This window comes from Mytilus californianus, unplaced genomic scaffold, assembly GCF_021869535.1.
Source record: "Mytilus californianus isolate M0D057914Y unplaced genomic scaffold, xbMytCali1.0.p SCAF_7, whole genome shotgun sequence".
In the NCBI taxonomy this organism is placed as follows: Eukaryota; Metazoa; Mollusca; class Bivalvia; order Mytilida; family Mytilidae; genus Mytilus; species Mytilus californianus.
In genome coordinates this window covers 27379964-27405058 of record NW_026262723.1, presented here as the reverse complement: position 1 = coordinate 27405058, position 25095 = coordinate 27379964, and the positions used below count along the sequence as shown (strand labels likewise).

The window sequence follows — 25095 nt, the reverse complement described above, 5'->3', positions numbered from 1 at the left end:
GCAATAAATGGATGATAAATTCCTGCACCATATTTTACTCTTTTAATAGGGAAAATTAAGGAAAGAAAAACGGCGGGTGATATTTTTTTTTTTGAAGATTATAACTTTCTAAAAGAAAACTCATTAGAACTTCGAAATGGTGTATTTCAACTTTGCTTAACTTATTTCAACATTTTAGTTATTTGTCCTAGTTAATTATGCGGATACCAGATTTATGTAACATATTTCAATATCTTCATAAAGACAAATACGGATATAACATTCAAATTCTCTTAAAAAAAACCTCTCAAGACAAACTTCTAAATTCTAGATCCCTCTGATCTTCATTATTATCGATACACTTGTCATACATGTACATCCTGAATAAATCAATTGTTATTTTTATCAAATTTGGAAATTTAAAACTTCTAAAACGTTTCCCGTAAGAGCGTAATCTTTCATTTTTCTCTATCTGTATAGATGCACCATTGTATCTATATCTTATCCCTTATGACCATGAAATTTTCCTCCAATTTGTCGTGGCTTTCTATTGGCTACTTTTTTTCAGTTAATCGATTTTCTCAAAATTCTCAGATAATCCCGGATTATCTCAGAATTTTCAGATAATCCCGGATTTTCTCCAGTTAATTATTTATCTAATTTTGTGAGGAATATAATGAATTATCTCAAATATGCATTAAGCTGAGAAAATCCCGGTTTATCTTAAAATTCTGAGATAAACCGGGATTATCTGAAAAAAATCGAGATAATCCCGGTTTATCTGAGCTTAATGTAAAATAGTGAGATAATGCTAGTTTATCTGAGATAATCCTAGTTTATCTGAGATAATCTAGGATTATCTATAAAAGTTGTTCAGGCGTGCCATACATCCTTTTAAATTCTGCAAAAATGTCCTTGCCCATCTAAAAAACTATAAAAAGAGTCCTTGCCCCTCTAAAACTTAAAGACAATCAAAAATGATTTAGGTTCTTTTTCTATTTTAATATTTGCATGTTTATGTCTGTAAATCAAAGAATAGACTTTGGTGTATAAAAATACAAAATTCAAAATGTGCTAGTTAATTCCACATATATATATATATATTGATGTGTGTATCAGAAACATACATTTTATTAATTTTCAAACCAGTATGAATATGCATGTATAGATTTGATTTTATATGTGCAGCCCCAGATACAACATCACAATTAAATCTCAAGACATAAGTAATAGCATACTATATCAGCCAGCCTTTCATAGAGGCTCAAGAAGTGCTAAAAATATTCATGCAAGTCATAAAAGTAAAAAAATATGAAGAAATATTAACCATACTATTAAATGTACTTAGTTTATATTTTTTTGAAATCTGAGGTCATCTTAAATTTGAAACAGTTTAATTTATCTCTTCTTACGTCTTTGTTCTATTAGATAATTGAGGGTCACCCCTTTTTTCCCCTTTTGTGACCATAGGACATAAAGATTTATTCAAACTATTGTTAACAATCAAAAAAATATTAACTAACTATCCAATTTGTATACAATTTTCAAAATACAATATGAATTTAAAATAAAGGGAATAATTTAAATTAAGGGACAATAACTCTTAGACTAGTAAACATATTACCATATGCTGAATTATTATTTCAAATATACAATGTCCCTTTATCTATTCTACTTTTCGAGAAAGAAATTATGTTCTTTTTAAATCAATTTAGGCAGACATGTTATTGACTTTGATGCAGCTTTTTTACGTATTAATTAAATCCCAAAGGCGGATTTAAGGTGTGGGGGGGGGGGGGGGGGGGGATGGGGCAGGGGCCCCGAGCCCCCCTTTTTGTGGGAAAAATTTAGTTGATTATATAGGAAATCACTGAAGTATGACTGGAGCGGGCCCCCTCTTAGGCAGTCAGTGGGCCCCTTCTTATGAAAATTTTTGGATCCGCCACTGTATCCCTAAATTTGTCAGCAATACATGTACACCAAACTACCAAACAACCTGGCATTCTGTAAGATCAATATATAAATGAGATGGCTGTAGAGATTTATGAAAATCAAAGTTGATTTGGTGACGTTACACCAATTTTTAAAGATGACTATCTGAATTTAGCCTAAACTGAAAATTGTAGCTTCTTTTACCTATTAACTAAATCCATAAACATGACAACAACCAAAGTACCAAACAACCTGGTATTCTGTAAGATCAATATGTTAATGAGATAGTTGAAGAGCTATATAAAAATCCAAGTTGATTTGAAAAATTTATACCAATTTTTAAAGATGACTATCTGAATTTAGTCTAAATTGAACATTTAAGCTTTTTTTAACCTATATATTAAATCCATAAAAATGACAGCAATACACCAAAACTACCAAACAACCTGGCATTCTGTAAGATCAACATATAAATGAGATAGCTGTAAAGTTATATGAAAATCTAAGTTGATTTGAAAAAGTTATGAAAAACTTTAAAGGTGACTATCTGAATTTAGCCTAAACTGAAAATTGTAGCTTTTTAAACCTATTAACTAAATCCATAAAAATGACAGCAATAAACCAAAGTACCAAACAACCTGACATTCTGTAAGATCAATATGTTAATGAGATAGCTGTAGAGTTATATGAAAATCCAAGTTGATTTGAAAATGTTATAAAAATTTTTAAAGATGAGTATCTGGTATTAACCTAAACTTAAAATTTAAGCTTTTTTTTAACCTATTTATTAAATCCATAAAAATGACAGCAATACACTAAACTCCCAAACAACCTGGCATTCTGTAAGATCAATATATGAATGAGATAGGTGTAGAGTTTTATGAAAATCCAAGTTGAATTGAAAAAGTTATAAAAACTTTTAAAGGTGACCATCTGAATTTAGCCTAAACTGAAAATTGTAGCTTTTTTTCTTACTTATAAATAAAATCCATAAATTTGACAGCAATACACCAAACTATCAAACAACCTGGAATTCTATAAGGTCAAAATACAATTGATATGAAAATACAAGTGGTTTTGAAAATTTATATAAACTTTTAAAAGTGACTATCTGAAATTAGTCCGAATAGAAATTTCTAGCTTTTGTATTCTTTAATTAAATCCTTAAAATTGACAGAAATGAACCAAGTTACCAGTTTGTTGAGACCATGTCTTTTATGTTTTGTGTGCCTGCAAAAGAAATTTCTAACACACCGATAAAATTGATAGCAAAATTTTTCCTATAAAATAAGTTCTTGCCCATCCACTATACATGTAAAAAAAAGTTCTCGCCCATAAAAATATTTCCACAAAAAAAGTGCTTGCCCCGCCCCATTTTGCACAGGCCAATCCATCTGATAAATATTGAACGGTCCCTTATTAATCGGCAACAAACTTACAACTCTCCGTTAGAACCTCACAAGATTTATATAGTGTAATGGTCTATAGTCTTTATTGCCTATCAGTAGAAAAAATAGGTTATGTGCTCCTACTTGAGTAATGTTTTATGCCTTGTCCTCGAATGTGGAAGTTTGACAATGTTTGACAGTACATTCGTCCGGATTGGTTCATTATTTGTGTTTAGGTCAATTTCTCTGAAATTCTCTACGATATATCAATGATATTATGCCACTGCAGTTCTCTTAGAATGGAGAACACAGTTCAAAAACATTTGGGTCAATTTGACCTACATTTTATTCTTGAGTGACTAAAAGAATTTATCAATAATATCTCGGGAACCTATAGTAATATATCAATGATATTTCACAACTACTACCCTCTAACATAGTAAAGTACATTTCTTAAGCAATTAATATACTTTGACCTTTATTTCATGCTTTAGTGGCTTGGTTAAGTTTTTTCATTTATTGGCCATTTCTGAGAAACCTATAGTAAAATATCAATGATTTTTCACCACTATAGACATCATATATAGTACAACACAAATCAGAAACATTTGCATCATTATGACCTATATTTCATGTCTGAGTGACTGGTGAAGTTCCTGTATGTAGGTATATGTTTTAGAACCCTAAAGTGATATACCAATGATATTTAATCCCCACACCCATCTAATATTAAAATAATTAATTCATTCTCGTTCTGAGTATGCATGGATTTTTTTCTCATTGGATGTTCAGCAATCAGCAATCATGAAATGATTTTAAATTGATGAAGATATGGCAAAACATTACTGCAATTATAGCTAAGTTGAACACGCGTTAACGTAACCTACAAAATTAGACTTATCATCGGGTTTGTATTTACTTGAGCAACACGACGGATGCCACATGTGGAGCAGGATCTGCTTACCCTTTCCGGAGCACCCGAGATCACCCACAGTTTTTGTTCGGGCTCTTGTTGCTCAGTGTTAAGCTTTCAATGTTGCGTTATGTGTACTGTTTGTCTATCAGTCTTATTTTTTGGTGCTTTGCCATAGTATTTTCAGTGTGTTTTCGACTGATGAGTTTGCATATCCCCTTGGTTGAGCCTGTCTCTTAAAAAGGTAAAAATGTATGTAAAAATTGAATGTTGTGCATCTGTAGTAACAAATCTTTTTACTACAATTAACAAGGTAAGCGTGTGTTTACTTAAGTAGACATTACGATTTAACGATTTAAAGAGGGTGGGGTGTCTAAATGTTGTACAAAAGATGTGTAAAACACATGGATTATATAGGGGAAACCTAATTTTTTTCTTTTTGAGGAAACATTAAACACAAGAATTGGTTAAAATTCAATGCGAAAATTGCTTTTCATTAATACTTCCAATATATATATATATAAAAAGGGGTCACGGCCCTAATTTTCTTAAAAAAACCCAAAAACATAAATTGCCCTATTAAATACAATATAAGTATCTGCACTTGATTTTAAAAAGATTTTTCAGAAAATTTAAATACACTTAATGCCACTTGATTTTTTGATAAATAAATCATTCTTTTTAGCTGTATCAGTTGTATACTGAATAATACTTGGTAAAATATTTTTAACCAAAAAAGGGTTACTGGTGTAGAGTTGTCTCATTGGCAGTTATACTACATATTCTTTTTTTTATATTGTACATTTCAATTTTGAACGTAATCATAGAAAATTTACGTTTACTATAAAACGCAGAAACTGAAAGAAGATAACTTTATATGAAATGCACGAGGCGTAAACTTTTAGTTTATTTGCGTCATGCGAAGTCTGCACTAAACTACATATCCAGCTTTACAATACTTATATAATGAATAATTTGACTGGTTTGTTTTGTTTTCTCGAAAGATGTTTGATTGTTTCTCTCAATCGCATTGTTTTAAACTGTAGACGACTCAGAGTTAAGATATATAGAAAATACACATATATATTTTTGAAAACTGTATGCCGCCCTCTAAATGTATTGTGATATTTTCTGTCGTTCGGTTGACATCGTAGACTAAAACCCCTCATATCATTCTATTGATATAAAATGAAATACGTTTTCAAACAAGTGATATGAGCAATATTATTCTACAAATATATATTGGCCTTTAAAATCTTTCTGAAATGCAAACCCAATTTCTGATCTACTGTTTTGGCTAGCTGTATGCATGTGCACGAAGATAATTGCAGATGACAACGTAAGAAGACAACATTCGATTTTTATCTATTTGAAGTGAACTTGTTCACATATATTCACAATTCAAAACATACATTTTTGGTCATGACATCAGTACTGTTATGTCCTCACGACTACGTACTATATAGACATGAATAGTTACGGTTGGATCCTTTTAAGCCAACATAACATTCCACAAGAATATGAAAGAAAGTGTGGTTACACCAGCATACAAACACATATCATTCGCTGGCTTTTCCTACTTTGGAACGCTTATTTAACGATCGGCATTTTCCATTCAAAAAGAGAAAATACCTCAATGAAGTTTAGCATGCTACTAAATAAAGGTCTATTGAAATCATATGTCATTTAAAAAGAGAAAACATCTCAATGAAGTTTAGCATGCTACTATATAAACGTCTATTGAAATCATATGTCATTAAAAAAGAACTCATTGCAATTTCTATATTTAAAGGCAGGAGTAGTATACCGCTGTTCGAAATTCATAAATCGATTGAGAAAAAAACAAATCCGGGTTACAAACTAAAACTGAGGGAAACACATCAAATATAAGAGGAGAACTACGACACAACAGAAACACAACATTAAAATGTAACACACACAGAAACGAACTATAATATAACAATGGTCATTTTCCTGACTTGATACAGGACATTTTAAGAAAAAAATGGTGGGTTGAACATGGTTTTGTGGCTAGCCAAACCTCGCACTTTTATGGCAATGTTAAATATAACACTAAAATGACACCATTACATGACATGAATACAGTACAACATTACGGACAGAGAATTACGCAAATAAACAATACAATTTGTACATTTGGACAACGAAACAACAGAAACACTGAAGTGAACAAACAACAAACGACAATGCAACACACACAGAAACAAACTATACGATAACAATTGCAATTTTCCTGACTTGGTACAGGACATTTTTAAAAAATCGAGGCTACATCATTAGATATGCCCCATCATTGCATATGGTTCCTCCTAAAAATCATTATTCTAATTATTGATTAATGTCCAAGCTTATCAATATATCGACGCTATTAACGGTACCAATTTTTTGTCAACACAAGCGCATTTCGACAATAAATATCTTTTCAGTGTTGCTCAAGGCCAAAATATTTGAAAATCAAAAACTTATTAACAATGTTAACCAAATGAAGAGCTTATAGACCAAAAAGGACAAAAGTCTAGCCATATCATATTAAAAAATTCTGGTAATTTCAAAATGTAGTATTTCATAACGTTATCTAATTGAATTGGATTTAACATGTAAAGTTTTGTATTGCATTTTGATTTTCCAAATACTTTTGTTATAAGATATTGTATAAAAGAGGGACAAAAGATACCAGAGGGACAGTCAAACTCATAGATCGAAAACAAACTGACAACACCATGGCCAAAAATAAAAAGACAAACAGACACATAATAGTACAGATGACACAACATAGAAAACTAAAGACTAAGCAACACGAACCCTACCAAAAACTGGGGGTGATCCCAGGTGCTCCGGAAGGGTAAGCAGATCCTGCTCCACATGTGGCACCCGTCGTGTTGCAAATGTTATAATTATCGACTTGTTGGACATATGGTTACTTACAGTTTTATACCAGCACTTACACTTTACTCTTATTCGAGATTACATCGTTAATCAAAAGCAAATTTAATCTCAATAAAAATAGTCGGATAGATGCCCATTCGTGAATTAGTTTCATTTTAGAATTGCCTTTTATGTAAAAGAGGCTACACGTATACCTAACAACAATGGTGTTAATATGTCTTTTGATTGAGTTAAGCCATTTCAATTGATATTTTATAGTGTGTCTTTCTATGTTGTGATGTTACACTATTGTTTCAGATAAGGGTGAAGGTTTGGTACCATTAAAACGTTTAAACCCGCAGCAATTGTTTGAACCTGTCCTAAGTCAGGAATCTGATGTTCAGTAGTTGTCGTTTGTTGATGTGGTTCATAAGTGTTTCTCTTTTCTCGTTTTTTATATAGATTAGACCGTTGGTTTTCCCGTTTAAATGGTTTTACACTAGTCATTTTTGGGGCCCTTTATAGCTTGCTGTTCGGTGTGAGCCAAGGCTCCGTGTCGAAGACCATACTTTGACCTATTATTGTTTACTTTTATAAGTTTTGACTTGGATGGAGAGTTGTCTCATTGGCATTCATACCACATCTTCTTATATCTAGCATGTATTCCAATGTTTCAGCTGTGTGTCCAGTTTAACTGAAACGAATGCTAATTAAATTCAGAGACGCTGGAATATATTATCGCAATAATACAAGCATCGCAAAAGGACAACAAATTATTTAACGATTAGAATGAATCAAAGAATGCTTAATTGAATAAATATAAGGTAGAAAAAAGGAAAAAAAAAAGAGAAAAAAGAACAAAAAGCTGACAGCTGATTACTGAAATTTACATGAAAAAAAAATAAGAAAAAAATTGAGTATTTAAGATGAACCTTTATTTAAAAGAAAACATATACGAAACGTTTTAAAATTATCACCACACTGTTTGCATGCCTTGTTTTTTTTTGTTCTAACTGTATGCATATATGATATTTAATTTGATAGAAAAACGCTCGCATTATTATGTTCGTATACTTTGCTTTAATTTATTGAGTAGAATCAATGATAAAACATAATGTGTCTTATGGTTGTGGCCTGTTATCTATTTCTTGCATGACGATATATTTCTCGTATCATGCTGCAAGGAGTGTGAAACGAAAATGTGATACGAAAAATGCGTTAATTTGATTGGCCTATCGATTATCATGAGACGATATGACGACATTTCCATAGGCTATTCGTTAGGTCATTGATTATTTTCAAAGGTTGAAACGATGTACCTTTGACCCATGTCAATGGACATATGTGATTTCTTAAAATAATATACAAAAACCTTCACATTTGTTTTTACATGAAAATCTTCTTTTTGTCAAATTTTATTACATTCTGCAGCATACAGAAAGTTTTAAAATGTCTGATGATAAAGTTTGACCAGAACAGGACATATGACGTCTTACTGGTATATGCAAAAGGCTAGATCATCGATTCGCGGAATTCGTATTTAACACAATAAGAGTGTTGACGATAAGATAAATAGGTAAAACAACACATGAGAGTTGGATATCGCTTGATCATGTTGATATCGACTCTTGTTATTTTATTTAAATAGTTATAATAAACTCGACGAAGGCTCATTTATTATAACATTGAAATCAAATAACTCGAGTTGCTATCAAGCGATATTCAATTATCATTCGTTATGAAGTCTATAGCTACATCATGTTTTGATCCGTTTTGTTCATATAACTCTTCACGTGTTTAGGTACACATACATCCTTGGTATTCAATATTTGGGGTTTTAGCTATACTTGATAAAGGTAAATTCAGAAAAGCGCTTCGGAAGCATACAATTAGTAAAGTGTTGTTTAAATTATTAATATTACACAACAAATGGGCTATAATTAATAATTAATGAAAAAATATTATTGATAAATTAATCTTACCCGCAGAAATTACAAAAAGGTAGAATAATAATATAAATATTGTAATTTCAAAATGTAATATTTCATAACGTTATCTAATTGAATTGGATTTAACCAATAAAAGTTTTGTATTGCATTTTGATTTTCAAATACTTTTGTTATAAGATATTATATAATTATCGACTTGTTGGACATATGGTTACTTACAGTTTGATAACGTCACTTACACTATACTCTTATTCGAGATGACATCGTTATCAAAGCAGATTTAATCTCAATAAAAATAGTCAGATAGATGCCCATTCGTGAATTGGTTACATTTTAGAATTGCCTTTTATGTAAAAGAGGCTAGCATGTATTCCAATGTTTAAGCTGTGTCCAGTTTAACTGAAACGAATGCTAATTAAATTCAGAGACGCTGGAATATATTATCGTAATAATACAAGCAACGCCAATGGGCAACAAATTATTTTACGATTAGAATGAATTTAAGAATGCTTAATTGAATAAATATAAGGTAGAAAAAAGGGAAAAAAAAGACAAAAAAAGAACAAAAAGCTGACAGCTGATTACTGTAATTTACATGAAAAAAAAAAAAATAAATTGAGTATTAAAGATGAACCTTTATTTAAAAGAAAACATATAAGAAACGTTTTAAAATTATCACCACACTGTTTGCATATATGACATTTAATTTGATAGAAAAACGCTCGCATTATTATGTTCGTATACTTTGCTTTAATTTTTTGAGTAGAATCAATGATAAAACATAATGTGTCTTATGGTTGTGGCCTGTTATCTATTTCTTGCATGACGACATATTTCTCGTATCATGCTGCAAGGAGTGTGAAACGAAAATGTGATATGAAAAATGCGTTAATTTGATTGGCCTATCAATCATCATGAGACGATATGACGACATTTCCATAGGCTATTCGTTAGGTCATTGATTACTTTCAAAGGTTGAAACGATGTACGTTTGACCCATGTCAATGGACATATGTGATTTCTTAAATAATATACAAAAACCTTCACATTTGTTTTTACATGAAAATCTTCTTTTTGTCAAATTTTATTACATTCTGCAGCGTACAGAAAGTTTTACAATGTCTGATGATAAAGTTTGACCAGAACAGGACATATGTCGTCTTACTGGTATATGCAAAAGGCTAGATCATCGATTCGCGGAATTTGTATTTAACACAATAATAGTGTTGACGATAAGATAAATAGGTAAAACAACACATGAGAGTTGGATATCGCTTGATCATGTTGATATCGACTCTTGTTATTTAATTTAAATAGTTATAATAAACTCGACGAAGGCTCATTTATTATAACATTGAAATCAAATAACTCGAGTTGCTACAAATTCTCATTCCTTATGATGTCTATAACAGCATCATGTTTTGATCCGTTTTGGTCATTTAACTCTTCAGTTGTTTATGTACATATACATCCTTGGTATTCAATATTTGGGGTTTTAGCTATCCTTGATAAAGGTAAATTCAGAAAAGCGCTTCGGAAGCATACAATTAGTAAGATGTTGTTTAAATATTACACAACAAATGGGCTATAATTAATAATTAATGAAACAATATTATTGATAAATAAATCTTACCTGCAGAAATTACAAAAAGGTAGAACGTCCAATAAATTATAATTATCACGTTAGTGTTGCCTGGTCTATACACCATGATTGCCCAAACAAATTTCAATTCTCAATTCAATATATTCCTTCTTGTTAATTTATTAAGTAACTGATTTGCTTGTTTGTCTTGTTTGATTTAAACCAGATGTGACGAAGTGAACAAGTGTGACGATATAGGTGTTTAATAATCATAAAATCAATTAAATATTTTCTCAATACAGTGAAGTTTCTGTGAAAACGTCTCATGTCAATCACACAATATTGTCAATCTAATGTGAAGGGGGGGGGGGGGGGGGGGGGGGGGATAGAATATTCACTTCTAAATTTATGTTAAAAGAATTTCTATTGAAGACAAATTAATCAAGCATTATGCATATGATGATTGATATAAGTATAACACAGATGACTCACAACGTATGAAAACCAATGTTGCATTATTGAATGCAAGACATAAAACCACAATCGAACGTTTAAAGTAAATCAAATAGCAAACTAAAACAAACAAAAACAGCAACAGACAAAAACAACAACAATTAATGGGGCATTAGCTGTCAAATTCATGTTCACCTATTTGACTCAAATTCTCATATTTGATGTATAACATACTAAAACGTATATGTATATCCAAATTATAAAAAGTCTAAAATAAACAATTTTCGATGCATGGGCTCGAATATATGTATCAACATTTCGTGTGTATTTTAGTTTAGACGCCATCTTATTAACCACCGAGGTGACTTCCTAAGACTGCCGACGGTCATTTAACCCGATATAAACAGAAATATAGATATAAATGGAATGCAAAAACGTGCCATTAGATTTTTTTTTTAGGTCTGTTTGATTTCATATTATAGATTGAAAATATATGTTAGTTATCGTTTTTACCTGTATAAGAATGAGTATTTGTGGATCGAATCAGTCAACCAAATGATTAACCCTTGTTTCACTTTCAATGTTGACATTCTTTTCCTTTCAATAAATGATCACGCCTAATTCATGCGTATTCCATCTCTAGCTCAGGGGTTAATTTGAAGGTCACATGAATACAGATTCAATGATGTCGAATTATTCACTTGCAAGTGAATAATTCATTAGCGATGTTTCTTAGCTTATTTTGACGAAATTGAACCAAACTGGTTGCTAAATGCGAATTAGTATTTCACTATTTCACTTTCATTAATGATTGAACAAAAAAAATCATATTTCAATTTTTTTGTATATCTCGTAGCTAATGCCCCTTTGAAACACAAAACTAGCCTTAAAACATATGATAATATTTTCGTGCACACTTGACATTTGTCTTATTTTAACTTGTAATATAATCATCGATAAGCTATTGTGAGTACTCCACTAGCTCCTGGAAATTCTGTTGAAATGAGATACTTTTGAGAACTATTGAATTGTTTTGAAAATTTAATAATGATACAATATTTATTGTAGAACACGTCATATCAGAGGGCAAAAGATTTCACTGAAAATATGTTTATGGCATTTCGTGTAATATGTTAATGACATGCACATGTGTGAATTAAAATAACATTCTATTAGAATTAGTTTGGCTCATCCGAAAATTGTCGTATCTTTATTGGACTCTAGTATGTTCAACAACTCATTATTATATAGATGTATAAAGATTATATTGCTACATCAGGCCAAACATGGTGAAAATCCCATGACTCTTTAAAACAATAATTGTTAATACATTATGGCTATAACTACGTCCCAAAGAGGGACTAAAATTAATTCATTACATCATAGCGACTGATGAAATAATATTTGGACACTGATAACAATACAAAGTAAATACGTCTAATAAAATAATTATACAATAGAATCATGATTGATAAATAAACTATTTCTGCATATGAAAAAAAGCACATTATTCAGGATATTTTGAACGAGGTTGTACTGTATTCAAAGATTGCACATACAAGTTTAACCAATACAATGCAATAAGGAAGTATTCATCAATATCATTACTGTTATTTGATTGGTTGTGAGTTATTCTTCCTTTTATGTTTTCAATCAATTGCAATAGTAACTTCCTTGTTGTTTTTACATTTACTTCGCACATGTCATTGATTTTGTTAATCTGACAATAACAGATAATAAAAGTACAATTATGTTGATTTACACGTAAAGAATTACGAAATGAATATTATAACAATTCTTATCTCTTAATTTATTCGCAAGTGAATAATATGTTGCATCACATCAATCCTCTACTGAGGCCAGCATGCATGTGTTCTCCCTAAAATTAGCCATTTAATTAGCCACACATTCATACTTTGAAATATCTGTCATTTTGTTGTGTTTTCAGGTAGGCATAAAATCATAAAAGGTCAACCTTATATTCTAACTGAATAAGGCTCACTAAAAAATTGATGAATATCGGTAATTACTGATGAACAATCAGCAATACAATATAATTTGATTTGTTTAAACAAATATCCTGAATTAGAGAACTGGACACTGCGACACTCCAGTTGCAATTTCTTAATAGACGGTATATCTAGTCCTTCCTGCAGATCGGTGAATGTGATGCAAATTTTCAAAACTGTGTGGGCGTAGCCGCCTTAATACAACCTCTATAACAAAAAGTTTTACATATAATTTCACCCCTTCTTTCTATTTTATGCAAGAACATGACTTATGCTTTGGAACATCTGTTACAAATCCCAATTCAAATTAATAAAAATGGACAGCTATCACCAAGTTCTGGACGTACGTTCTCTAAACGTACCACAAGATTGAACCCCAGGTAATCATTATCATCGAAAAAGTCTACGCTATAGATCCGTAAATTCAGTAAGCTTCAGGTTGTTCAAAATCATTTTAAGGATTATACATGGAAATATCACTTGTATGTGAGTAGAAAGAATACTAAACGAAAGAATTTAGAAAATCTAATGTGAGAAAATAGCTCCTATATAATGGGGTCTTGGAAAATACAAAAGACAAATAGGAGTCAATCAATTCTGTGTTCTTGCTACAGAACAGAATATGTAGATTTACTGTACAGTCCTGCATGAAAATACTTTACACGAAGTATCTCCAATGATATAATTGAATAAAATTTTCAAGGGATAAAAATAATGTGTGTTTTTTTAAAAGATAATGCCGTGACATGCATATTTCACTTAAAATTTTTTAATTGAAAAGTTACGTTAACAAATTCCATATTTGCATTATATTAGCTACTTTTATCGATAACATGGACAGATTATTTGTAGCTTTTCGGCAAAAAAAAAAAAAAAAAAAGCAAAGATCCCCTATCTTCTTATATTACATTAAATCTGAAGGAGAAACAGTCCGGTTTTATCCTGAAATTTTACTTTCATATTGTAGGCTGGAAAATGTGTATGGAAGACAAGCATGTTTGTGGTGAAGGAAAAATGGATAGTAGCTGTAATGCGTTGAGTAATCGTTTTTTTTTCCGAAAAACTGAAACGTTTCTGTTGAATCTGTAAATTTGTAAATATTTTTACGTGTTAAACGGACCGTCCTGAATAAGTCTAGCGCATTTAAAGAAGACTTTTTTGTTAAATAAACTGAATGTGACTTTTTTCCTTTGTAATACTGGTTATTTCAAGCATTCCTGTCAAGTTTTGTAATAATCAGTTCAATAGTTTGAGAAAAATCTAGTATAATGTAAGACGACATCTACAGCGATTCGAGCAAAATTTCTTCGAAAAATCCAAACCAAGCCGCATCATGATAGAATATAGTGTGGACCAATAAATGATCAAACATTTATCTCATCTGCCTACAAACAGTTGAATATGATACAAAAGATGACTTTACGATGGTAAATACTACTAATGGACCTCTTTGTCTTCCTTATAAGGTCTCTTTTGGTCCATTTAAACCTCTCATTTCCTCAAAATTTCTACTTTTTATGCCAATAAATAAAAATTTTGGGGTAACTTTCACTCATTTATGATAGAAATGTTATAATACATGATTAATTGAAGTATTCAAGCTGAATGAACTATCCGTATAAACGTTTACTGTCTCCAAGGAGGTTTCAATAAGTCCTTAGGTAAAACTTAAATTTACGCCGTGTTCCAGAGAGGGACATACAAAGCTTCTCTTTTGGTGAATAATTTGTTGTTACTGCTTTAAAAGTAATTTCATTTACTTAAAACTATATATTTATTAAAGTATTTCTTAGGAAAAATTTTCTAGTATATCAGAATATAAAAAATAAGGAGAAAAAGCTCCCCAAAACTCTAAGTATGGCTTGTTCTGTAAACTTATATTCATGGTAAAGTCCTATTTCAAGGAAATTTTCTCATAAAATGTGTTTTGGAGACTCAATCCACTCAGAATATTTCATTATTTGTAATATTTCACTTAAATAGCAAGAAATTTTAACACATGAGAGTACCCACAAGGTCAAAGGTGCATGTACAGCTTCCCATATTAGGTGTAATACCACCATTGATTTTCCTCTATTAGTCTTTGTTAAATTTGCACTTTTCAAAAAATTGTGCAGAATTTATCTTTATTTCAAATAAAGAAATACTTGGCATGAGTAAAGTTTTATCCTGCCCAGTACTATAGAAAAAATTTCACATAACATTTCATTGCATATAAGAAAATAACCATCACTGGAAGTTAACCAATCAAATTTTCCCCCTTTTTTAACCTGTGTACAAGCTTTAGTAACCATGTAACCTCAAGTTTCCAAAATATTCTATAGAAACCCCAAATAAAAAAAATAATGGTGCTTTGAAATACCCAAGATATATGTTTATGACCCAGAAATGTTTTACTGCAATGAAATGTAGGATCAATTACCTACAACTGTCAAATTCAAGGGAATATTTTTTTTGGATTTATTTTCGTATGCAACCGGATGTTACGTACTATGATTTGGTGGTATTACACCTTAAGAAGACTTTTTTGTTAAATAAACTGAATGTGACTTTTTTCCTTTGTAATACTGGTTATTTCAAGCATTCCTGTCAAGTTTTGTAATAATCAGTTCAATAGTTTGAGAAAAATCTAGTATAATGTAAGACGACATCTACAGCGATTCGAGCAAAATTTCTTCGAAAAATCCAAACCAAGCCGCATCATGATAGAATATAGTGTGGACCAATAAATGATCAAATATTTATCTCACCTGCCTACAAACAGTTGAATATGATACAAAAGATGACTTAAGGATGGTAAATACTACTAATGGACCTCTTTGTCTTCCTTATAAGGTCTCTTTTGGTCCATTTATACCTCTCATTTCCTCAAAATTTCTACTTTTTATGCCAATAAATAAAAATTTTGGGGTAACTTTCACTCATTTATGATAGAAATGTTATAATACATGATTAATTGAAGTATTCAAGCTGAATGAACTATCCGTATAAACGTTTACTGTCTCCAAGGAGGTTTCAATAAGTCCTTAGGTAAAACTTAAATTTACGCCGCGTTCCAGAGAGGGACATACAAAGCTTCTCTTTTGGTGAATAATTTGTTGTTACTGCTTTACTTTACTTACTTTACTTACTTTACTTAAAACTATATATTTATTAAAGTATTTCTTAGGAAAAATTTTCTAGTATAGCAGAATATAAGAAATAAGGAGAAAAAGCTCCCCAAAACTCTAAGTATGGCTTGTTCTGTAAACTTATATTCATGGTAAAGTCCTATTTCAAGGAAATTTTCTCATAAAATGTGTTTTGGAGACTCAATCCACTCAGAATATTTCATTATTTGTAATATTTCACTTAAATAGCAAGAAATTTTAACACATGAGAGTACCCACAAGGTCAAAGGTGCATGTACAGCTTCCCATATTAGGTGTAATACCACCATTGATTTTCCTCTATTAGTCTTTGTTAAATTTGCACTTTTCAAAAAATTGTGCAGAATTTATCTTTGTTTCAAATAAAGAAATACTTGGCATGAGTAAAGTTTTATCCTGTCCAGTACTATAGAAAAAATTTCACATAACATTTCATTGCATATAAGAAAATAACCATCACTGGAAGTTAACCAATCAAATTTTCCCCCTTTTTTAACCTGTGTACAAGCTTTAGTAACCATGTAACCTCAAGTTTCCAAAATATTCTATAGAAACCCCAAATAAAAAAATAATGGTGCTTTGAAATACCCAAGATATATGTTTATGACCCAGAAATGTTTTACTGCAATGAAATGTAGGATCAATTACCTACAACTGTCAAATTCAAGGGAATATTTTTTTTGGACCTATTTTCGTATGCAATCGGATGTGACGTACTATGATTTGGTGGTATTACACCTTTAGCCAGCAATGTTACTTTTAATATTGGTACTATTTTCCCGGGAATATTTTTTGACGGAAAAGGAAATATTGCCGTTTGGTTAGATGTTATTTTAGACTAGGCACACACATCTTCCATATGAAGGAGAACAATTTGAAAAATGTAGGTAAAATGAAACGTTTGAAGTCAGTAGACAGCTCAATCTGTTCTTCCGTGATATAGTCAGCCAACAATGTAAAGCAAATACCATGGTATGATAGAAACAAGTGCGGTGCAAAATTTTACTTAATACCGGAGACTTCTATAAGACTTTGAGATGGTGAACAGACATACAAGCGCTCATCAAATGCTTTTGGTTTAATAAAGCATGTGTAGTATTTTTTTAAAATCATATAACATATCCTCAAGTTTAATTCAGTAGGTCACAATCATGGAAAAGAGCAAGGATTTATGGTACCAAAACTTGGTATCTACCCGTGGTCTCCTTTGTCAAAGATATTCCATAACAGTCACCAACTAGTCAACCCTTTATCAAGCAAATCAAGATATGAGAAGCAAGGTGTGGATTATCGTATCAAAAAAATTACAAAAATACCGAACTCAAAGGTAAATTAAAAAAAGGGAAGTCCATAAAAACATACAAAATCTAAAGCTATTATTCAACGGAACAAGTGAAAAACAACTGCCATATTCCTGACTTGGTACAGGTATTTTCCGAAGAAAATGTAGGATTAAACCTGGCTTTATAGCAAGCTCAGGCTCATAAATAAACTTCATATGCATGCGCTGATGTAATGTTGCTACATAGAAACGAAATTTTACAGCTTGGAAGCTTACACATCTCTTTTGTCGTATGAACACAGGAACACAAAGTCTACAAGAAGAGGATTGCAGTTGGTAACCGTGGGAATGGCGATTTTTTGTTGAAAAATACGTCCTCCAAACGTAACAAACATGTTGTGAATCATGAAATCAAGCTTTGTAATAATGTCAGTTTCACAGAACCTTTTTGTTTCATTCAGAGTTATTTGTCCCGCCATAAGACAAGATATTTATATCTACTTTGGCCATTCTTTTTATGAAACAAAGCAGGACCAATTCTTTTAATTTGTCTTTTAGTTTAGAACGGGGGATGGAAGTCAAATGTTTTAATACTATTGCAAGAGGAAAGATATTTAAATTGTATGTACAGATTGTATTGACTAAAAGATAAACTTCAGAGAAATTATTAACCTGCATTGTTATACCAAAATTTATTAAAACAAATTTGGAAACAATCTACTCATATTGTAAGTGAATCTGGATAGTGTACATTCAATACCAGATATAAAACAATTACCAGAGTTTTATCTTGATATAATCAATTATATAATAAGTTTGGATTCAGAATAAAAATAATAATTAAAAAAAAATAAATAAACATCCAAAAAACTAATCAACCATCAAGTTGATATCATTTCAGAAAAAAAACCAATATTATTCAAAAGCTGGATAGATAGCAAAATAATATACATATAAATACTATCATTAATGAAAATGGAAATATAACAGACATTTTTATTAGACAAAAGCCAAATAAAAAGACAAATTGCATTACTGAATTCTTAGAATTAAAAAAAGCTATACCAAAAGAGTGGGTTGATATATTAGCTGAAAACTGTTCAAGAACAACTGATGTACTGACAGATAATTTTTTGTATATTTATGACAAAGATAACTTCAAACTAGATATGAATACATTAAAAACAAGTAAAATTTACAAAATATTAATAAAACAAGATAAAGATAAAGAAATACCAACTGGCTTTTACAAATGGAAGAGACTACTAAATTTAGAAAACATTGAGAATAAAGTTCAAAATTTATTAAAATGTGTTCATAAGTATTTGAAAGAAAATACATTAAAAATGTTCAGATGGAAACTTTTACATTTTTTTCTTCAAAACAAAGTTTTATTAAAACTATGGAAAATTTGTCCAAACTCACACTGTAATGACTGTAACATTACAGAAGATTATGAAAACTTTTTTTTATTAAATGTCACTTTCTTGATAAGTTATGGGAAGAAATATATAATCTGTTAGAAAAAGTTAAACTTTGAAAACACATTTTAACTCTTAAGAATTTGATTTGGGGTTACAAAATAAATGATATACAATACTACGATATTATTTTTTGTTCTCACAGTGATTATGTTTTCAATTCACAAAATACATTGTTTGTCAGAAATTAGAACAAAGAATATTAATGTATTTTCTGTATTTAAAAACATTTAAAAGAGTTTAGAAATTGGTTAATTCTGCAAAACAAATATTTTATCACAGAGACGAGGTATATTAGAAAAAAAACAACATTAAGGTGTATTTGAATTAAATGATATGTTAGTAATGTTAATTTTGTGTATTAATTAATTTATAATTTACCATAAATAAAAAATTAATTAATACACAAAGTTAACATTACTAACATATCATATAAACATACATTAAATAATGCCATTATAGTACTTTATTATAATGGCATTATTTATCTATTGACGTTATATTAATATTTTTGTAAACGACTAACAATATGCAGTTTATATACCTGAAGAATTCATGAACTTCTGGTACTAATTAAACGGGAATCGCCACTGAGATAGCTGTGTAAATGGAGTAATTGTTAACAGCAATCTTGTTTTTGAATAAAATAAAAAAAAAAAAAAAAAAAAAAAAAAACGTTTAAAGCTTAGTTGCAATTGGCTTGGTATAGACATTAGAGAAAACAGGTCCTGCGAGATTTTAAAAGTAGGGAGGTATTTTCAAATGAACTAGTTTATGATGAGGGATATTGCCAAAGTAAATGGCATCGAGACCGTAGTTGGAAAAGGAAAGTTTTAAAAGGGATAATCTCTGGAACCGGTCTGACAAGTCTGTGACTGATAATATTCGAGATGATACCTGAAGGTTTGTATTGGTTTGCATGGAGATTTGTAACAGTTGTTTCCAAACATAAGTTGCGAAGAAAATTAAGTTTCGAAAGGGGTAGTGAATAAAACTTTGTTATAATGTGATGAATTCGCAATAGCTTTTGTATAAATTGCAGAAGGTTATTAATAGAAACATCGCGGTGAGTAAGTGATATATGACGATGACCATGACTGCATCTTCTTCAAGGAGCAGAGTTATGAATAGTCATCCCATGCACCGAGCAATAGGAAGGATATCTATACCATCAATATTCACATTGCAACCATATGGTGTCGTAGTTCTCAATTCCCTAATCCAGTAGTCTTCCTTTTGTCTACGGAGATATATTTGTTTAACAGCTTCATTGTACAATGTAAGCAGCAATGGCCTATGAAGGAAATCATGACAGGAAAGGCAAGTTAAGAATAATGTATCAACTTGAAGATACATACTCTATTCGAGTGCTGTTGAAATGTTGCTACATAGAAATAAATTCTTGTAATCTTTCTTTAAGTGTGGAATAAGTGTGGCATACTAGTGTAAAGGAGGATAGATGTAATTAGCAGGTACTCTAACAAATCGTTTAAAATATCTAGATCTGATTCACACCTCCCCTAAATTAGATAGCATTACAGTAATTCGGAACCCGGCTTCGATTGCTAATAGAATTGATGTTAATGATTAGAAAAGCATTCTTTTTGGAGTAGTTGGCAGACTCAGTAATATAAAGTTGTTTGTAATGACTCTTATGAATTTTGATTACTATACTGATACAAATAAGATCAAGATATTAGCTTGGAATTCCAAATGAACATAAATCTATGATTTAACGTTCCCATTGTTACCGAATGAGGCTATATCTACCCAGAGGTAAGAAATTCAACTTTCGAATGATGCGATAAAATGTGATATTTGAATAAAAAGTAAAATCACAAAAATACTGAACTCCGAGGAAAATTCAAAAAGGAAAGTCCCTACTCAAATGGAAAAATCAAATGCTTAAACACATCAAACGAATGGATGACAACTGTCATATACCTGACTTGGTACATGCATTTTCTTATGTAGAAAATGGTGGATTGAACCTGGTTTTATAGCTAGCTAAACCTCTTACTTGTATGACAGTCGCATCAAATTCCATTATATTGACAACGATGTGTGTATGTGGGCGTTGAATTCGATGTATTGCCAAGGACGCGTTGAACACTATATGCACATTAAAGAACTGTTGCAACATCTCCCTGAACAGTCTGTACGTGGCATGTAACAAGGCAAAACATATTCTCTTTTTTCAGTGGCAGTCGGAATTTCCCGACCATCATCCTGGTTGACCAATATTCACTAGTAAAGGAATTTTACTCTTAAAAAGGTTATTTTGATCTGAAAACTGTGAACCTGAAAATATTCAATCTTGTTAAAAGTTTAACTATTTTTGCAGATTTTTTCTAATTGTTAATTTAATACTGTTCAGTATTTTTTCATTCGGTCAATCTAGTACTGTTCAGTAGCCTTTAAGTGGTTGTTTGTTTTGTACATGCACTGATAGGTCTAAAAACAGACTGTCCATATATAAAAATACACTGTAAGCAAAAAGTATGAAACAGACTGATTTTTCCGAAGTGACTTTCAATTGACTGAAACACTGAATATATGGAAGTGATTAATGGTTCAGTCTTTTAAGACCTGTAAAATCAAAATGATCATTTCAGATCAAGACCGATTCACCAGTACTTGCAGAATTTATATATTTTTAGGAATATTAATTTGTTTTCGTTAGCACTATACATAACAAAATTGTCTTTAGACGTTAATCAATTTATTAAACAAGCTTATAAGTAAGAAGATAAGTAATACTCCCATTTCTAGGATTAAAAACAAAATTCAAGTACTCGCAAAGCGTTTTGTGTTTGTACCGGCTGACAAAGCAGCCAACAATGTGGTGGTATGACGTAAATACTACACGGAAGTTCATAAGAATGAAATTATACATTCAACTACATTCAAGGCCGTACGATCCACAGAGAGTCATATATTAGATAATCATGTCACAACCACAGCTCAGCCTAAGTCCTCTTGCGAACATTTGAAGGTCCCTATTATGTATTGGTTACCTAAACTACACATAAAAAAGTCGTAAAATATCGTTTCATCTCGGCTCTAGTATTTGTTCTACTATAAGAATTTCAGTGCTTTTAATGAGTTCCAAAGAACTGATCATTAATTTAACACAGCCCATGTGAAAATGATAAAAAATATATGGCTTGCATGAATTGTTTCGATTCTTATAGGACAAATACGGTAATTTGAAAAACTGAAGCGAAGGTAAGATTGCCTTGTATATGGCTGTTCCATTTCACCCCATGTAAGATAAAGGCTACACATTTCAAACAAATCTAAGGCTTCCATGAAATATTACTTAAATAACCACTAGAAAAAATGTGTTCAATCCTTATAATTCTTAACCCAAAATGTTTTTTCGTTGGCTACTACTTGCTGTCAAAACCACAGTTGACATGTCTTAACTAAGGAGTGAGCCGCCATGTTGACTTGCTGAAACCCATGAATGTGCAAATGATGCAATAGAATAAAAAATAAAACAACACATATCTCTAAATAGATATAAGAAGATGTGGTATGAGTGCCAATGAGACAACTCTAAACTCCATTTTAATGCGATATTATCCAAATTTAGAGCGTACACGTACCGGTGTTATCTTCAGCTTGAGAGTTTTTATTCGTATGACGTCCTGTTTTGACATTTGATTTTTGTACATTTTTAAGATCTTATGCATTGATTCTTTTTGTTATTACAATAGGAATAACGGTTCTTTTTCAATTTCAGTTTGAACACAACGAAATCGACATTTGCACACAGGTTACGTTACACGTGGATTTACGTGGGAGGTAAATAGTAACAGCCATTAATATGTACATCTCTGAGTCTGCGCTTAGTATGGAATTTACATATCTCAATTGACACATTACGCTCTTGCATACTCACACTTTACGGACTTCATTAGCAGGGGCAGGCTTTTTATACAAAAAACTTATCCTACAGAGTGATGATGTAGAATAATCGAAGGTTAACGGTCATCATCACGAATTGGTTGTTCTATACGACAAGTGTTTTTCTCATCACGATATAAATATGTTTTCACAGTCTACAATCTTTTGATATCAGAATACTAATCTAATCCGTAGTTTAACCGACTGTGTCCTATTTCCGATATCGACATTTTGACTGAGGGTGGATTCATGACGGTTTATGCATCCATAGCATACAAAGTTCACCCTGTTGACGCAACCGGTCCCTCAGTATTTGTTTGCTACCTTGATATTTCTTCTGAACCGATTTATGAGATTTGAATATTGCCTTATTCAATCATTCTGTCATGTTTTATTGAGACGACGGTCGTGGTTTTTCCAGATAATTAAAAAACTTTTGAAAAAAATTGCAGATTCTCTCCATATTCAGGATAACAATGTGTGGCCATCAACACGCAAATTATTGGGTTTGGTTTTGATTGGGAAACATCTAATTTAACATTAAAGATTACTGTAAAAAAGTTATAATATATTTGTCCAGGAGATATAATTGAAGAATAATTAAAAAGGCATTACGATTGATATAAATTATTTTTCAGATAAGTTACTTTTTAATAAATCGTTAAATCTAAAAAGTCTTTATCATATATTTAAGCAAACGAGATAGAGCTAGATTAAGGCAACAGTAGTATACCGCTGTTCGAAATTCATAAATCGATTGAGAAAAAAACAAATCCGGGTTACAAACTAAAACTGAAGGAAACACATCAAATATAAGAGGAGAACTACGACACACCAGAAACTCAACATTAAAATGTAACACACACAGAAACGAACTATAATATAACAATGGATATTTTCCTAACTTGGTACAGGACATTTTAAGAAAAAAATGGTGGGTTGAACCTGGTTTTGTGGCTAGCCAAGCCTCCCGCGTTTATGGCAATGTTAAATATAACATTAAAATGACAACATTACATGACAGGACTACAATACAAATAAATGGATGAACATATAGGACAGAGAAACATACGAATAATAGCTAACAAAAGGTACCAGGTTTAAAATTTAATACGCAAGAAGCGCGTTTCGTCCACAAAAGACTAACCAGTGACGCTCAGATCAAAAAAGTTCGAAAGCCAAAACAAGTACAAAGTCGAAAAACATTGAGGACCAAAAGTTCCAAAAAGTTGTTCCAAATACGGCTAAGGTTATATGTCTGGGATAAGAAAATCCTTAGTATTTAGAATAATTGATACTTTTGCAAACAGTAAATTTATAAAAATGATTACATAATAGATATACATGATAACACGAAGTGGTGACTAACTACAGAATAAAAACGGATACATAAAACAACATAAACCAGCCCATAAAAATTCACAGACCAGTTAGCCAAAGAGATCAACGCACAAAGTGAAGTCACATTTGAATTTCTAAAAATTTCCCCAAAATAGGATAGAATTAGGATAGAATTCAAGATTAGGTTTGTAATACTCAGATGCACTTCAAGAAACAGGTAACAAGATGCAAACATCGACTTCGTAATCTCAGAAGTGCTGGTGATTCAGCAGCTGTTGTTAGCATCTCTGTTCACAGAAATATTGTACAGTCACATGGGAGGCAGATGGGATTGCAGCAACATCTTCTTATCTTCTAAATTTTCAAGACATAGGTTTAACATATTTAATCTTCTGTGTGTCATTTGATTTGTTGCGTTTGTTAGTGTGGACTTTTTCACATTTTTGTGTTTCGGCCTTATTTAATTAAGAAATAGCATATGTTCATATTGACTAAGCAAAGGAAAACGTAATTCCATTGTTGTTTAATTATTCAGAATCTATTTCTCTTTTTATCTATATATATATAAATGAAATATGTGATGTTCGAATGATCAAGTCAATTTCCTTGTAAGACATTGAAGTGCCTGTTAAATTCCCTTTTATATAGACTTCAAACACATTTTTTCCAGGTAGATATAAATTTGGGTGTGTTCGCATTTATTAAATTATAAGAAATCTATTCAATCTTGAATTATTCAATAACATTTTTTTGTGTGTTCTATTTGTGTATTTTATGACTATTTAATTAGTCGCAGTTTGTTTTAGAACACCTACAAATATTGTTTCTTTGAAAAATTT

The 25095-nt window shown here is 31.0% G+C and overlaps 1 protein-coding gene across 2 annotated transcripts in view; it reads right to left on the bottom strand.

Annotated features, from left to right (window-relative positions):
* The window catches only part of LOC127707967 (uncharacterized), a 47657-nt gene extending 36753 nt beyond the window's left edge, over positions 1 to 10904 (bottom strand). For both annotated transcript variants that reach the window (XM_052212733.1, XM_052212734.1), the window contains exon 1: positions 10681 to 10904. In XM_052212733.1, coding sequence (XP_052068693.1) covers positions 10681 to 10756 — 76 coding nt within the window. In that variant the 5' untranslated portion in view covers positions 10757 to 10904. The remainder of the gene's footprint in view (positions 1 to 10680) is intronic.
* Positions 10905 to 25095: the final 14191 nt, after the last annotated feature.